Genomic DNA, 15235 nt, shown 5'->3' with positions numbered 1-15235 from the left:
TAGATGAAGAAGCAGTCACAGGGTTAGGGGGGAAAGAGCAAAAGTGAGGCAGAGAGGAAAATGCAAAGGGTGTGGGGAAAGAGAGCTAGTGGAAGTGAGTGCAGAAAGAGGGCTGCATAATTTTCCCCGAAAAGAAAGCAAGGGGAACTATAGCAGTCTGGCATTTGGAGACAGCCCCTTCTCTCTGGGGGGTTTGTGTGTATAAGTGTATGGGCAGGGAGCCCAGCTGCTGGCAGCCCTCACTTGGAAGAAGTCTCTTGAAGACCAAGATTCCCTTTAATTCGGCATCCCACTGCTCAGAGTCTGGTGTGGTGTCTTGCTCATACATAGTAGGTGCTTAACAAACACTTCATGCAAAGAACCTGTGATGTGGAGAGTCCTGATTCCTTCTATGGGAACACGCACAGCTGCCAGGCTCCCTTGGGGGCCAATACCCAGTTACTCCTTCCTTTGCTTGGCGGCAGATGAGAGGAGCCAAAAAACGTATTTAGGGACCATTATTCCCCTCCGCCCCCAAAGGAAACCAATTATACTTCAAAACCTGATCATGTGTTCCATGACCCAGAGGAAGGTTGGCCCTCTCTGTTCAAGCATGGTGCCTGCTCAGTACAGGGTGGGTCTGGGGACATCAGCTCTCAGTGGTAGCGGTCCAGGCTCACCATCCCCACTTCACTGGCAGCTTCTGTAGACCTCCCTGCTTCCTGCTCTTCTTACTCTATTCCTCTACCCAGGGTGGAGCTGATGTCTCTAGAGTGCTGTGGGTGTCTCTGAGACTCCCAGATGCACCCCGGAGGCTTCCGTTCCTGAGTTATCACAACAAGAAGATTCTTCTTCTGAATCTGAAATAGCAGAACCATGTCTTAGGCATTGTTCCAAACGTGTGAGGTTCCTAACTTGTTAAACACACCGCCCTATATGATATGGATGAAGAAACCAAGGCACAGAGTGGTTGAATAACTTGCCCAAAGTCACACAGCTGGAAACACATCCAGCTGAGACTCCAGCCTGGGTAGGCTGGGTCCCACACCTAGAATTCCATGTGGGAATGCGGTGATGTGAACCTGGCTGGCTGTCTTTCCCTCTGTGCCCCTGAAGCACTGCATGAGAGTCCCTGGTGACCTTCCTCCTGCTCCCCCATTCCTTGGTGACCATGTCCACCTCCTTTAACCTGGGTTTCTATGGCCTGAAGCTACTACATTCCGGCAGGTGTGTATGTTGAGTGTCTGTGTGGAGACTTGATCACACTTCACCATATAGATAGATGTGCAGGTCCTCCTGACAGGGTGCCCTAAAATGAAACAAGAAGGTGAGGGTAATGGGGACTCTATGATGAGTGGCCAGGAGAAGCCATGGCAGTGCCAGCAGACCAGGAAGTGGGAAGCTCTTTCTCCACAGTAACTTTCCATTCACCGGCCCCACCCCCACTTCTCCTTTCTTGCCTTTCTAATCCGATCTTGGCATTTGTGGAGATGTTAAACAGATCACGCCCTGCTAACATGGGGGACCCAGTGGATGGGCCCACTGATCTCATTACTGTGTGTCTTCTCAGCTGGTCTGCCTCCCTGCTGCTCATTCAGGCTTGGGCCTAATCATCTTAATTGAAATATTAAACATCGACAAAAATGAATTTCAATGAACCCTTCTGGCTCCTCCTCCCGAGCAGTAACTGGGAGACAGCTGCAGACGGCAAAGGGTCTCAATCCTTTGCTCAGTGTCCAGTCCAGATTGGTGCTGTCAATCAGACTCCCCAAGATGAGTGGCTGTGGGCACAATCTCTGAAGTTCTTTCAGTCTTGGGGGGATGGGAGCTCTGTGAGGTAAAGACTAAGGGGGAGCCCCAGGAGCAGAGGATTTTCTCTGCCCACCATCCACAAGCTAGCTAGCTCCTCCTCAGTCAAAGCTAAGCTGCCATGTATGAGAAGATTTCTGCCTTTAAGGTGCTGGAGAGATGGTCACTGGCTGCTCTTTCTGAGGCCCCAGACTCAATTCCCATCACCTATATTATGACTGACAACCGTCTGTAGCCCCAGGTTCGGTTCCCATCACCTATATCATGACTAACAACCATCTGTAGCCCCAGTTCCAGGCCATCTGATGCCCTCTTCTAGCCTCTGCAGCAATACATGCACATAGTACCCAAACATACAAGTAAAACATACAAGTAAAACGTCTATATACATAAAAATAATTTTTTAAATGGGGACAAAAGTGGTGTCACATGCCTATAAGCCCACACTGGGAGGCAGAGGCAGGCCGATCTTTGTGAGATCAAGGCCAGCTTGGTCTATATAGCAAGCTACATGACAGCCAGAGTTACACCGAGAGAGCCTGTCTCAACTACTCCCAAGAAAGCTGCTAACTTTAAAATTTTATTTACTTCCTATTTATTATTATTGTATTATTTGATTATTGAGGTGTGTGTGTCATGGCTTGCATGCAGAGGTCAGAAGGCAACTCTGTGGAGTCCCCTTTCCTCCTCTAAACATTTTAAATTACATTATCAATTTGTATTTGTCTTCGTGGGTGCACACACATGCACACATGTTACAATACATGTGTGAAGAGCAAAGAACGGCTTTTAAGGGTGGAGCCTCTACTTCCACCTTAATGTGAGTTCTGGGGAATCAAACGCAGGTCTTTAGGTTTGTGTGGCAAGTGTTTTAAGCATTGATCACATTGCTGACCTGTTTGTTTATTGATTTGAGACAGATTTTCTCTATGTGGCCCTGGCTATCCTGGAACTCTGATGGAGGAAGGTCATTGGTTAAGTAATAAAGAAACTGCTTGGCCTCATAGGTTAAAACATAGGTGGGAGGAGTAAACAGAACAGAATGCTGGGAGGAAGAGGAAGTGAGCTCAGACTCGACAGCTCTCCTCTCAGGGGCAGACGCCTGAGAGAGACGCCATGCTCCCCTCTCCCGGGCGGACATGAGAGCTCTGCTCTCTGAGGCACACGCGATGAAGCTCTGACCCAGGATGGACGTAGGCTAGAATCTCCCTGGTAAGCCACCTCGTGGGCTACACAGATTATTAGAAATGGGCTAATCCAGGTGTGAGAGTTAGCCGAGAAGAGGCTAGATATAGTGGGCAAGTAGTGTTTAAAGAATACAATTTGTGTGTTGTTATTTCGGGGCATAAGCTAGCCAGGCGGCCGGGGTGCTGGGGACGCAGCCCCGCCGCTCCTATTACAACAGAACTCTCTACATAGACCAGCTAGTCTCAAACTCACAGAGACCGTCTTGCCTCTGCCTCTGGAGTGCTGGGATTAAAGGTGTGCACCACCATGTCTGGCTCATTTACTGACTTTTTACAAATTATCGATTTATTTGAGACAGGGTCTTCTGTATCACAAACTGGCCCGAACCTTGCTATGTAGCACAGAGTGAATTTCTGATCTTCCAGCCTCCATTTCCCAAGATTGCATCCATTTCGGGAAACTACATGTAAAAATAATTTTATTGCCGGGCAGTGGTGGTACATGCTTTTAATCCCAGCATTTAGGAGGCAGAGGCAGGCAGATCTCTGTGAGTCTGAGGCCAACCTGGCTACAGAGCGAATTCCAGGACAGGCTCCAAAAAGCTAAAGAGAAACCCTATCTTGAAAAACCAGAAAATAAATAGTCAGGCAGTGGTGGTGCACACCTTTAATCCCAGCACTTGGGAGGCAGAGGCAAGCAGATCTCTGAGTTCAAGGCCAGCTTGGTCTACATAGCGAGGTCCAAGGTAGCTGGGACTATACAGAGAAACCCTGCCTTGAAAAAGCAAAAGAAAAATAAATAAATAATAATGGAGCTAGGAGATGTGGTTTATGCCTTTAATCCCAGGATTTGGGAAGCAGATATAAGCAACTCTCTGAGTTTATGACCAGCCTGGTCTACGTGTTGAGTTCCAGGTCAGCTAGGGCTACAGTGAGACCCTGTCTTGTTTTTTAAATCATTTTATGGGGCTAGGGAGGTGGCTCAGAGGTAGAGTACTTGCTACAGAAGTATGAGGGCCTGAGTCCAAGTCCTTAGCACCCACATAAAATGTTGGATGCATTGTTGAGTCCAAATCCCCTCACTGGGTAGTCAGGGAATGTGGATTCCTGCTTCTCTGGGCTGTCGTGGGTGGCCTGGCCAGCCAGTGAGCTCTAAGTTCAGTGAAAGGAAGATGGTGAGTGATTAACAATGGGCAATGGCCACTTGGTTTCACACATGTGTACAACAGACATACACATACACAAAGACAGCTTATTTAACCTACTTTATTCAAAATACCATTTTGACAAGCAGTACATGTAAAGTTATTGAGATGATAGTTTATATTATTTTCTTCCATAAAGCCTTCAAGATCCAAAGTGTATTTTAAATTTCTGGCTTATCTAACACAGCCACATCTCAAAGATTCAAGAACTGAGAGGCTGTGACGGCCACACTACCTACAAGTCTGCGGATTTCACTGTGACCGCTCCCTCTATGGGATAGGAGAAAGTTGGCCTCAGCTTATAGAAACTATCACCCTTGGGTAACCTCTGCTCTTGCTGGGAAAACATCACTTCCGACAGATGGCAGCTTATCTCCCTCTCACCATTAACTCTCTCTCCTAAAAAAACGGATAAACAACTCAAATGATTGCTAACCCAGATGGGCTCCTAGGAGAACGCTTACAGCCACTGACTGGCCCACCTGCATCTGCTGTTCTCTCGGAAATGTAGAGGTGAGCAGATCGCAGGGAGATCCCTCCATGGCCAGACATTCAGCTTGTTTCTCACGCTATGTCTTTGCTCTGGGGAGCAGTGTTCACAAGTCCCAGACTCTTTTGGGATTCTGTCTCCTGCCTCTCAGAAGGTCTCTGCTGGGTGCCATTTCTGTGAGCAAGGGAAACTGGTGTGCACATGTGTGTGTGTGTGTGTGGTCTGTATGTGTGTGTGTGTGTGGTCTGTATGTGTGTGTGTGGTGTGTGTGTGTGTGGTCTGTATGTGTGTGTATGTTGTCAGGCAGCTATTTTGAGAGCTGAGGTTCTGTGTTTCACTTACCCTTTTTTTTTTTTTTGATTTTTCAAGACAGGGTTTCTCCGTAGCTTTTTGGTTCCTGTCCTGGAACTAGCTCTTGTAGCCTGCCTCTGCCTCCCAAGTGCTGGGATTAAAGGCGTGCGCCACCACCGCCCGGCTTTGCTTACCCTTCTTAATTAGATACTAAAAGAACAAATCTTGCAGTCAGTTCATTCCCTTTCCCTTCCCTTATTCAGTCGAGAGAGAAATAATTTACAATTTATGAGGAGCCTAGGGTGAAGAGAAAATTGATCTACCTGAGAAAGTCATTACAAAAAGGGAAATTCTGCCAGAGCGCTGGCTAGGTCCAGCATTCTGAGTTTGAAAATGTTCTTGTCTTTGCAGAGATTGGCTCCCTCCACGCTCTGGGGTGCTTTCGTATTTTAGGAACCCAGACTTCCAATATCTAGTGTCTGTCTATGGAACAGATGGAGTGCTTGGCTTCTGGGCCAGTAGGAAGGGAAGAAGCCTAGATTTTTCTACGCAAGCACAGTCTGCCCAAGCTGGGGGCTGGATTCTGAAAGACTGCTCTGAACCTCTTTTGTGGTTTGTTCTAGCTAAGTAAATGCAGTATTTGAAGTCGAGTGGGGTCAAGAAGAAAGGCGCATTTCAGATACAATTCAACTCAGAAATCAGTCTTTAAGTCTGGGAAAAGTGATCCCTTGGGCACCCCAAGTCCAAGTTCATTCTGCTGAAGAGTAGCCTCCACCTTGCTTCAGTCAGTAGGATTCTGTCTTCAGAGCCAGGAAAGGAGAGGACTTATAGAGGGGCGGGGTCAGGGGCGGGGCTGACAGCGGGGCGGGGCTTCGTTTCTCCGCGGCCCGTCGCCTAGACAACCTCCTGCGGCTAGATGGAGACGTTTCAACAACGCTTCTTTGGGGAGCCGGAGCCGGTATCACTGAGCCCAGAGCAATTAGAGCAGTTGCGAGATTTCAAGGTGCGTCTACCTGTTTTGATCAAAGTGAGGCTCCTCAGGACAAAGGTCCCTCGAAGGAGAACCCCGGGAAGAGCAGAGCAGGGTCTGTTTCTGGAGATAAACGCCCGAGGACTATGGAGTGTCCCTGAGCCCAATCCACCGGGTATGAAAGCGCAGGAAGAACCAAGTAGGGGTCTGGCCAAGTAAAGAATTGACAGGAAGTGTAGCTCAGTTGGTGGGAGCTAGCATGCTGGCCTAGCCTGCACCAACCTCTGGGTCCCAATCCTCTCTACCCGACGCCCCACACCCACCACACACACCAGCACTGCGGTAGAGGCAGAGAATTTCAAGGCCAGCTTCATCACGGTCCAGAACAGCCCAGGCACTACGAAACTCTCTGCCTTTAGAGAAAAGAAATGCGGCTGCCTCAAAGGAAAATCTGAAAACTGCTCCGGGTTTCAAACACTCCAGGAAAAGACCTGGCTTGTCCCCCCTCTTCATACCTCTTTCTAGGCTTGAAACCTGGATCTCTCTCCCCAGACCTTTGACTCTTGGTTGTTGCTCCTCAGATCCAGACTCGCATCGCAAATGAAAAGTACTTGAGGACCCACAAAGAGGTGTCGCTGCTCATTAGCGGCTTCTTCAGGTAGGCGGGTTGACAGGTCGTCCAGAGAGAGCTAGTAAGGGTTTTCCCAGATCTCGCCGGGAATGCGCGCTCTCGTCTTCCGTCAGACATTCTAACAGCTGCCCTCAGGGAGAATCTTCAGTTCGAGGCCAGCCTGAGTTGCATAGTGAGACTCAGGAAAAACAAAACAGCAAAACTGCCCCCCTCCTACTTTTTTAAAACAGAGTCTTATATAGCCAAGGGTGGTCTTGAACTCAAATTCCTTATGTAGCATAGGCTAGCCTTGAACTTGTGATGGTCCTCCTACCTGCACCCTCCCAGGTGTTGGAATTACACAAACGCACCAGTTCGGCCTAGTTTGGAATTCAAGGCTAGTCTGATGACAGAGTGAAACCCTCTCTTTAAAAAGCTAAAAATTAATAGAGAAACAAATAGAACTCCCATTTCCCAGTGTGTCCTAGGGCATGTTTCTTCAGTGCACTCCATCAGAATAGTAAAATCTCAGAACCAAAATGGCCAAGTGGTGGTGGCACTGGACCTAAGACACTGGATACGGCACACACCTTTAGCTACAGCACATGGGAGGCAGAGTCAGCTGGGTCTCTGTGAGTTCAAGGCTAGCCTGGTCTACGGAGAGAGTTCCAACCATGGCTACATAGTGAGACCCTGTCTTGAAATAATCTCCTAATGAGATAACAGGAAAAGAACTGGAGAAACGCGACACGGATGGAGACCAGAGCACTAGCTCGAGTTTTGTTTGCTACCGCCAGGTCAGCGCGGTTGAAATAACCCTGGTGTCCATTTCTAGACTCTGCTGTTTCCCTATGTCAGCAGCCGTCAAACTGTTGTAACGGTGTCGTCAGTCTCTGATTTATGTTATTAGCCCAGTGTTCGAAGCTAGTGGTACCTTGTGTGTCTCCACAGTATCCATACTGTGAGGGCGTCTTGGTAACATTTGCTCACCCGCCCTCCCACCCCCGGAGCAACTCTATAAAAGAAAATTTATGACAGAGCTTAATTTTGTAGTCCTGGCTGTCACTCTGTAGACCAGGCTGGCCTCGAACTCACAGAGATCCGCCTGCCTCTGCCTCCCGAATGCTGGGATTAAAGGCGTGCCATCATGCCCAGCCCATTATTATTTTTTTAAGCCATCTAATGGGGGCAGGAGAGATGACTCAGTTAAGTCCACCTGCTGCTCTTACAGAGGACCTCGGTTCAGTTCCCGGTACCCACATGGCGGCTAACGGCCTGTAACTCCAGTTCTAGGGGATCTGACAACTTCGGATGCCACAGGCATCAGGCATGCATGTAGTACATTTACAAAAATGCAAAAAAGGCACACATAAAATAAAAATGAATCTGAAAATAAATAAAAGACAGTTTACATTGTTGTTTCCATTTTGCAAATGAGACAAGTTAAGCTCGGAGACGGGAAGTGTACTTCTTTCTCAGGCTTCCGACCAAAGAGCCAAGTGTTCCAGCCCCTGGCTCTCTCCACCATATGGTGCTGTCTGCTTGGGTGCACGCGGGACCCCCCACAGCAGAACACTCACTTGGCCATGCCTGAAGCCCTGGTTCAAGCCCCAGAAACCACCAGGTTTTCCAAGTCCCTTTTGCTTTTCCTTGGATCTCACTAGTCTTCATATTTTGGCCATTTCTCGGAGGAGTTTCAGAGTCACACAACAGGTAGGAAAGGAGTTAGTGAACACTGAGATCTCGTCTCTTTGAAGAACAGATCCATTGCGGCCAGGGCAGATAATATCATGATGCAAGTCAGGTGTGCTAATGCAGACTTTTTATTCCAACACTTAGAAGGCAGAGAAAGCAGATCTCTGTGAGTTCAAGGCCCATTTGGTCTACATTGTGAGTTCCAGATCAGCCATGTCTACATACTTAGAATCTGTCTTTTAAAAAATCTATATATCTATCTGTATTTCTATCTCTCTCCTGATATATGTATATATATATGTGTGTGTGTGTGTGTGTGTGTGTGTGTGTGTCATCTGCCAGTGCCAGATGTGGGGATCATACTTACATTTTTATTCTAAAGGGACCCGTTACTTATTACTATGATGACTTCACACAAAGTCTCACAACACCGGCCAGGCTGGCCTCAGTCTCCCAGGTGGTGGCCTGAGTTATGCTGCTGGTTTCTAATGGCACAAATCCTTGCCACTCTGTGCCCTCCTCCTTCTACTCGATCTTGTCTCCATTCTGTGATTGTGTGAGTCCAACACATATTCCCGTTCCCCTTTTCACAGTGCCAGCAACCCACTGCCTCGTGCTAAGCGCATGCCCCCCCACCCTGCCCCCACCTTCCATCAGGAGTCCTTCACTTCTGCACTACGCTGGGCAGTGGGTTGCCTGGCACTGTGAAGTAGACAGAGTAGATACAACCCAGCTGCCAACCTCAGGGCAGTCACACCACAGTGCTGTTTGCATCTCTGGTTCTTGCTGTTTCCCTGGACTAGGAACGTCTTGTCTTAGGGTTTTCTATTATTATGAAGAGACACTATGACCACGGCAGCTTCGGTGGGGGTTTTTTGTTTTGTTTTGTTTTTTGCTTTTTTCAGGATAGAGTTTCTTTCTGTAGCTTTTTGGGAGCCTGTTCTGGAACTCACTCTGTAGACCAGGCTGGCCTCGAACTCAGAGAAATCCCCCTGCCTCTGCCTCCCAAGAGCTGGAATTAAAGGCGTGCGCCACCACCACCTGGCGACCATGACAACTCTTTTTTTAAATTAATTAATTAATTTATTATGTATACAATATTCTGTCTGTATGCCTGAAGGCCAGAAGAGGGCGCCAGACCTCTTTACAGATGGTTGTGAGCCACCATGTGGTTGCTGGGAATTGAACTCAGGACCTTTGGAAGAGCAGGCAATGCTCTTAACCACTGAGCCATCTCTCCAGCCCCCCATGACAACTCTTATAAAGGAAAACATTTAACTGGGGATGGCTCACAGTTTCAGAGGTTCGGTCCATTATCATGACAGGAATCCTGACAGCATGCAGACAGACATAGTGTTAGAGAAGAAGCTGAGAGTTCTGGATCTGCGGGAAGGAAGAGACTGAGACTCACTTGGCCTTGCTTGAGCTTCTAAAACCTCAAGGCCACACCTGCTAATAGTGCCACTCCCTATGGGCCTATGGGAGCCGTTTCTATTCACACCACCACACCATTCTTTCAAAGCACTGTTTAATAGTCTTTTAGTAACCACTTGAGGCTCCTTGGCCTTTTAGGAAGCTTACCTTTTGTTTGTCAGGTCTTCCAGGAAGGCCTGTATTTTTCACTCACCCGAGTACACGCACTTGTGTGTATGTATGTGTGTGTGTTTGTGTATGGTGTGTGTATGTGGTACGTATGTGTGTGGTATGTGTGTGTGTGGTGTGTATGGTGTGTGTTTGTGTGTGGTGTGTTTGTGTGTGTGTTTGTGTATGGTGTATGTGTATGTGGTACGTATGTGTGTGGTATGTGTGTGTGTGGTGTGTATGGTGTGTGTTTGTGTGTGGTGTGTTTGTGTGTGTGTGTTTGTGTATGGTGTATGTGTATGTGGTACGTATGTGTGTGGTATGTGTGTGTGTAGTGTGTGTGTGTGTGGTGTGTGTGTTTGTGTATGGTGTATGTGTTTATGTGGTGTGTGTGTGTGTGTGTATGTGTGTGTGTACGCGCGTGTATGCACTTGTACAAGCATGCGGAGGCCAAATGCTCTATGTCTCATTCACAGGGTCTCCCTGAATCTGGCATGAGGCTGATTGATGACTGGAGAGCTCAGGTGATCCCCTGGCTTCCAGCTCCCTCAGTGCTGGGGTTATAGACACCGGGTCAGGACCCAGCTTTTGACTTGGGTACTGGGGCTCTGGGTTCAGGGCCTCTTGCTTGGGCAGCAAGTGTTCTTCAGTTTCAGAGGTTTAGTTCATCTCCCTAGCCCCGATTTTTTGTTTCTTACTTTAAAATCATTCTCATAAATTATAGTTGCATGTAATTAGACTCAGTAATCGTCTAATTGAACTGAAGGAGGAGGGAAGCAAAATTATTGGACCTTGGACTTTGGCCACGAGAGCACCTGGAAATGGAGGTGGCTGGTGGCCACCACAGCCAGAGGCAAAGCAAACAAGGAGGGAACACTGGCCTCGGGCACCCAAGACCTGGCCCTCTCCTGTGTTTATTGTCTGTATAAACTTGGGCAAATGATTAACCTTTTTTGGTTTGTTGTTTGTTTGTTTTCAAGACAGGGTCTTGTGGCTGGAGGTTTTCTCTGTCCTGCTGCTCCTCCCCTCATCAATTTCTCTCTCACTTGCTAGTTTCCACAGCCGCTTATGAAATAACCACACAGAGGCTAATATGTTAAATATAATTGTTTGATCAATGGCTTCGCTATAAGTTAACCCATTTCTAAAAGTTTATATTTTACCATGAGGCTCGTGGCTTGCTGGTAATGTTCATACCTCTTTCTCCTTTGGCGGCTACATGGCATCTCCTCAACTCCACCTACTCTTTCTATCTCTGTTCAAATTTCCTGCCTGGCTTTACTCTGCTAAGCCATTGGCTGAAACAGCTTTACTCATCAACTGATAAAAGCAACACATATACTGAAGGGCACCCCACATCAGGGTCTCTCAAACAGCCTTGGCTGGTCTGGAACTCGCTCTGTAGACCAGGCTGGCCTTCAGTTTACAGAGTTCCTCCTGTCTCTGCCTCCCGAGTGCTGGGATTAAAGGCGTGTGTCACCACTGCCCGGCTGAGGCTTGCTTTCTTACATGGGAAATGGAGACATAATTGCCATTTTACAGGGACGTTATAAAGCAATATAGTATTAGTAAATGTTTTACGAAACCTAGAACTTTCTGGACTGTCAGACACTTCCAGCATCCTGGTGATAACATTTTCATGTCTGTCTGCTGTGTAGTAGAGCTAATAGCATCTAAAGTTGTTAAATAATTTTTTTTTTTTTTTAGCTTTGTTGTCTCCTGGCCTTGAGAAAGCCATGGTAAAATTCCTCAGCCCATTCCAGGGTCACGTTTCTGTCCACTCAGCATGAGATCCTTGGGGTCCTGGAAGATACTCTTTTTTGCCATGTTTGGTCCAGGGTTTGTAAGTGTGTCAGGTGACAAAGCCTGCTGGCCGCTCCACAGCTCCTCTGTGGCAGGAAAACGGCCTAGGTTCATTGGTACTCGATGCTTGGCCTGGGACTCCAGGTTTCTGCCTGCCTAAGTCCCTTGAGTGCCCAGATTAATGGCATGGTCATGGTCACCACACCCGGCCACTCCATGGTTTTGTTCCTTACCTTAGACCCTCTGGTTTGTTGGTTTGGTTTGTTTTTTGTTGAAGATCCTCTGATTTATTGATGACTTCTAGAATGGGCAGGCCTGTCATTAATCTGCTTCCCAAAGAGCCAGATGGGGCAGTGGCCACACCCACAGACCCTCCCCCCCTTACCCGCCTTCCTTTTATTTTTTTCCTGTTTTTCAGAGAAATGTTTCTGAAAAGACCAGACAACATCCTTGAATTTGCTGCGCGTGAGTACAGAGGCACCGGGGTGTCACATGTGCCCGAGCAAGAAGCTGAATTGGGGATTTAGAGTTGGGCAAGCCCAGGGCTTTCTGTGGGGCCTGGGTTCTTCTTCACCCCAACAGGAGCTGTTCTTTGAAGTCCCTTTCTTCCCCCTGACTTTTCCTCAGAATGAGGCCAGAGTGGCACCGAGGCAGGACTTCTCTTGGAGGGCAAATGAGTTTTGAGATTCTAAAATGAGAGCGGGCAGCCCTAATCCGCGGGGGATCTTACAGTGGCTCCTGACCCCAGGCTGCACGTTAGGACCGCCGTGGGGAGCATTTGAAAAATACCGATGCTCAGGCCCCGCCTCTAGAGATTTTTATTTAATTAGTCTGGGGCGGGGGCCCAGCAGCCAAGGTTTTGAAGACTCCCCAGGTGGTTTTTAATGGACTTGGCTGCCGAGCTGACTTCGGGTCAAACTGTGTAGAGTGGGAGCTGGGCGGGTGTCTTGGGTGCGGTTAACCCTGGGAGCCCACAGCGCTCTAAGCTCGCTTTCGCTGCCACAGCAGAGCTGTGGCTCACATTCTTCCTGGCGGAAGGATCCTCTTCTGCCGTCTCGCCGTGAGACGTGTTCCTAGAAAAGGTCTGTATTTCAGAGATACCAACTGGCAAGCCGAGTGGAGATCAGAATAATACTTGGTGCTCATTTGGGTTCTAAGATGGACTCAGATCCTGAGCCCTTGGTGGCTCCCTGAGCATCAAGTCGGCCAAAGAGCCCAGACTGGGCAACCTGCATGAGCCTTGCCTGGGTTGCTTTCCTGGCATTCATCACGGCAGCTGCCAGGGCCTGGCGGTGAGCGCCGAGATGGTATTGTAAAGTGGGGACCACCAGTGAGTGCGGTTAGGACAAAGCCTCCGACTTGTCAGTAGAGTAAGCTGTTGCCCAGGCTTTCTCCCTCAGTAGAGATAATTTCGTTCTGATTTTCCGTCCCAGACTATTTCACAGATCCAAGACTTCCCCACAAGATTCACATGCAGCTAATTAAAGACAAGAAAGGAGTCTAATTAGCAAAGCCACAACGCTCAGCTGCTGGGAGAAGCCAGAAGGAATCCAGCCTCGGGTGGGTGTTAGCCTTATTCTTGTGACAAGCAACACGGGCTTATGGGTCTAGGTGTGAAGGAATGCAAGCCGGGAAACGGCAGAGCAGAACAGTGTGGGGCGGGTGTGCCATTTCCCTGACAGTTTAGGGGGATTAGAGGCCGAGGCCCCGAGTGTCTCTGTGTTAGCGGCAGGATCTAGTGAGGCAGATTGAGAGGGTGGGTGTGGGATGTGTCCTGGGGGGTGGGGGATGGAGGGAGTCGACACCTAGGCCTTTCCCCAGCTTCAGGTTGGGAGCAGCTTCCCTCCTGCTTTCTTCCCTCCTACTTATACAACATGACAGAGCACCTCATGTTTTATTCCCGCCCCTCACAGGCAGGATAATTCCTGAAACCATTCTGAAAGCTGGAGTTATTTTTAGTAGTTTGTTTTTTCTTCCTTTCTTTTTTTTTTATTTTTTGTTTGTTTGTTTTTGCTTTCCAAGACAGGCTTTCTCTCTGTAACTTTGGAACCTGTCCTGGAACTCGCTCTGTAGACCAGGCTGGTCTTGAACTCAGAGATCTGCCTGCTTCTGCCTCTTGAGTGCTGGGATTAAACGCCTGCGCCACCACCGCCCAGCTGTTTTTTCTTACTGTGAGGTGGGAAAGGCCGCAATCCTAATCTAGCGTAACCACTTCTGTCTTGCAGGGTCATCTGGAGGCCTGGGAGCCCTGTTGCCATCAGTCTGGGTCTCCAAGTTGTGTGGGCCTCTTCCTCCCACAGAGGTTTTCAGAGATGCTCATTAAATCCAGACCCGCCCGCTCTCTCTCTTACCTTCATTTGGCCAGAGGAGGAGGAGGAAGAGGAGGAGGGCGCCATGGAGAGGAGGGTGCAGTGTGTGGGGCCTGCTGTTCTTGCCTTTCTCCTTTTCTCCCTGAGGTGGCCTGGGGTTGGGAGTGGCAGGAACTGTTCGCTCCAGCCAGAAGGACAGACGGTGAGAACTCAAGAGGGGCCATGAATATTGTAAAACATACACCTGACAGGCCTCTGGGGAGGGGGAGGACTTTGTTCTTGGGAGCTCTAGGAGCAAGCTGGTCATCTATTTGATATCTGGATAAGAGACAGCAAGACAGCTCAGGTGGTGGCATGAAGCCCTTTGCACAGTTAGCCCCCACCCCGTGTCTCTGTGTGTGTGTATGTCTCTCTCTCTCTCTCTCTCTCCCTCTCTGTGTGTGTGTGTGTGTGTGTGTGTGTGTATACCTTTCAGGTTTGTGACCTCACTCTTTGGCCTCTGCAATCAACCGGCTTCACTGTATAAAGGAGCTCACGTGAGTTTCACGTGTCAACATCACCATGGCAACAGAAACACAGGCTGAGTGTTATTTGTATCCCTTGCTCCTAGCTGTCCTCACTTGCATTGGTTAAAAAGGGCGACAGAACAGGAAGACCCAGAAACCACATAAGTTATGAACTGGAACCCTCAGGAGGTTGATTCGTTTTTGTTTTAAGTAGGGTCCCACTCTGTAGCCTAGGCTGTCCTCGAATTTTCCATGATTCTCCTGCCTCAGCCATGGCTCTGAAGGTGCTGGGCCTGTGGGCACTTGCTGCTCACTGCCCCGGCTTTAGAGGAGTTCCTTCTGTGCTTCAGAATTAGACTTCAGCGTCTCTGGCATGGACAGAGCTGTCCTTGCTTAGGAAGTACAAAAAAAGGGGCCTGGGGAGAAAGCAAAATGCTTGCTTTCTAAGGTGGAGGAACTGAGTTCAAGCCCCAGAGCCCACATTAAACAAAGAGTCCAGGTGTGGCGGTGTGTGTGTGTGATTTCAGAACTGGGGAAGCAGAGGCTGTGGGTTCCTGGGTGAGCCAGCCTGGCCCCGTAGATGGGTCCCAGGCCAATGAAAGACCCTGTTTCAAAAACAAAAACAAAGTGAGGTAAATAACAGTGGGCAGTGGCTCAAGAACAGCACCGGAAGCTGTCCTCTGGTCCTCGCGTGTGTCACGTGTGCCATCTGCTGTGGCGGCTCACACCGGAAGCTGTCCTCTGGTCCTCGTGTGTGCCGTCTGGTGCGGCGGCTCACACCGGAAGCTGTCCTCTGATCC

The 15235-nt window shown here is 48.8% G+C and overlaps 1 protein-coding gene across 1 annotated transcript; it reads left to right on the top strand.

The window, feature by feature from the left end:
• Window positions 1-5877: 5877 nt before the first annotated feature.
• Window positions 5878-14306, top strand: LOC121451090 (RIIa domain-containing protein 1-like). Its single transcript, XM_041656593.1, has 5 exons — window positions 5878-5964; window positions 6513-6589; window positions 12039-12085; window positions 13054-13180; window positions 13846-14306. Exons 1-4 carry the CDS (start codon window positions 5878-5880, stop codon window positions 13122-13124), a joined length of 282 nt encoding a protein of 93 aa, XP_041512527.1. The 3' UTR covers window positions 13125-13180; window positions 13846-14306.
• Window positions 14307-15235: the final 929 nt, after the last annotated feature.

This window comes from Microtus oregoni, unplaced genomic scaffold (genome assembly GCF_018167655.1).
Source record: "Microtus oregoni isolate MIOR12 unplaced genomic scaffold, Mior012 000007F_ref0000211, whole genome shotgun sequence".
Lineage (NCBI taxonomy): Eukaryota > Metazoa > Chordata > Mammalia > Rodentia > Cricetidae > Microtus > Microtus oregoni.
This window is presented reverse-complemented; position numbering and strand designations above follow the sequence as displayed.

Bases quoted from the DNA above. Each gene is read 5' to 3' on its own strand.
- LOC121451090 (XM_041656593.1), top strand. From the start codon at position 5,878: ATGGAGACGTTTCAACAACGCTTCTTTGGGGAGCCGGAGCCGGTATCA. The intron at 5,965-6,512 runs GTGCGTCTACCT...GTTGCTCCTCAG, and splicing joins AGCAGTTGCGAGATTTCAAG to ATCCAGACTCGCATCGCAAA. The intron at 12,086-13,053 runs GTGAGTACAGAG...TTTCCGTCCCAG, and splicing joins CATCCTTGAATTTGCTGCGC to ACTATTTCACAGATCCAAGA.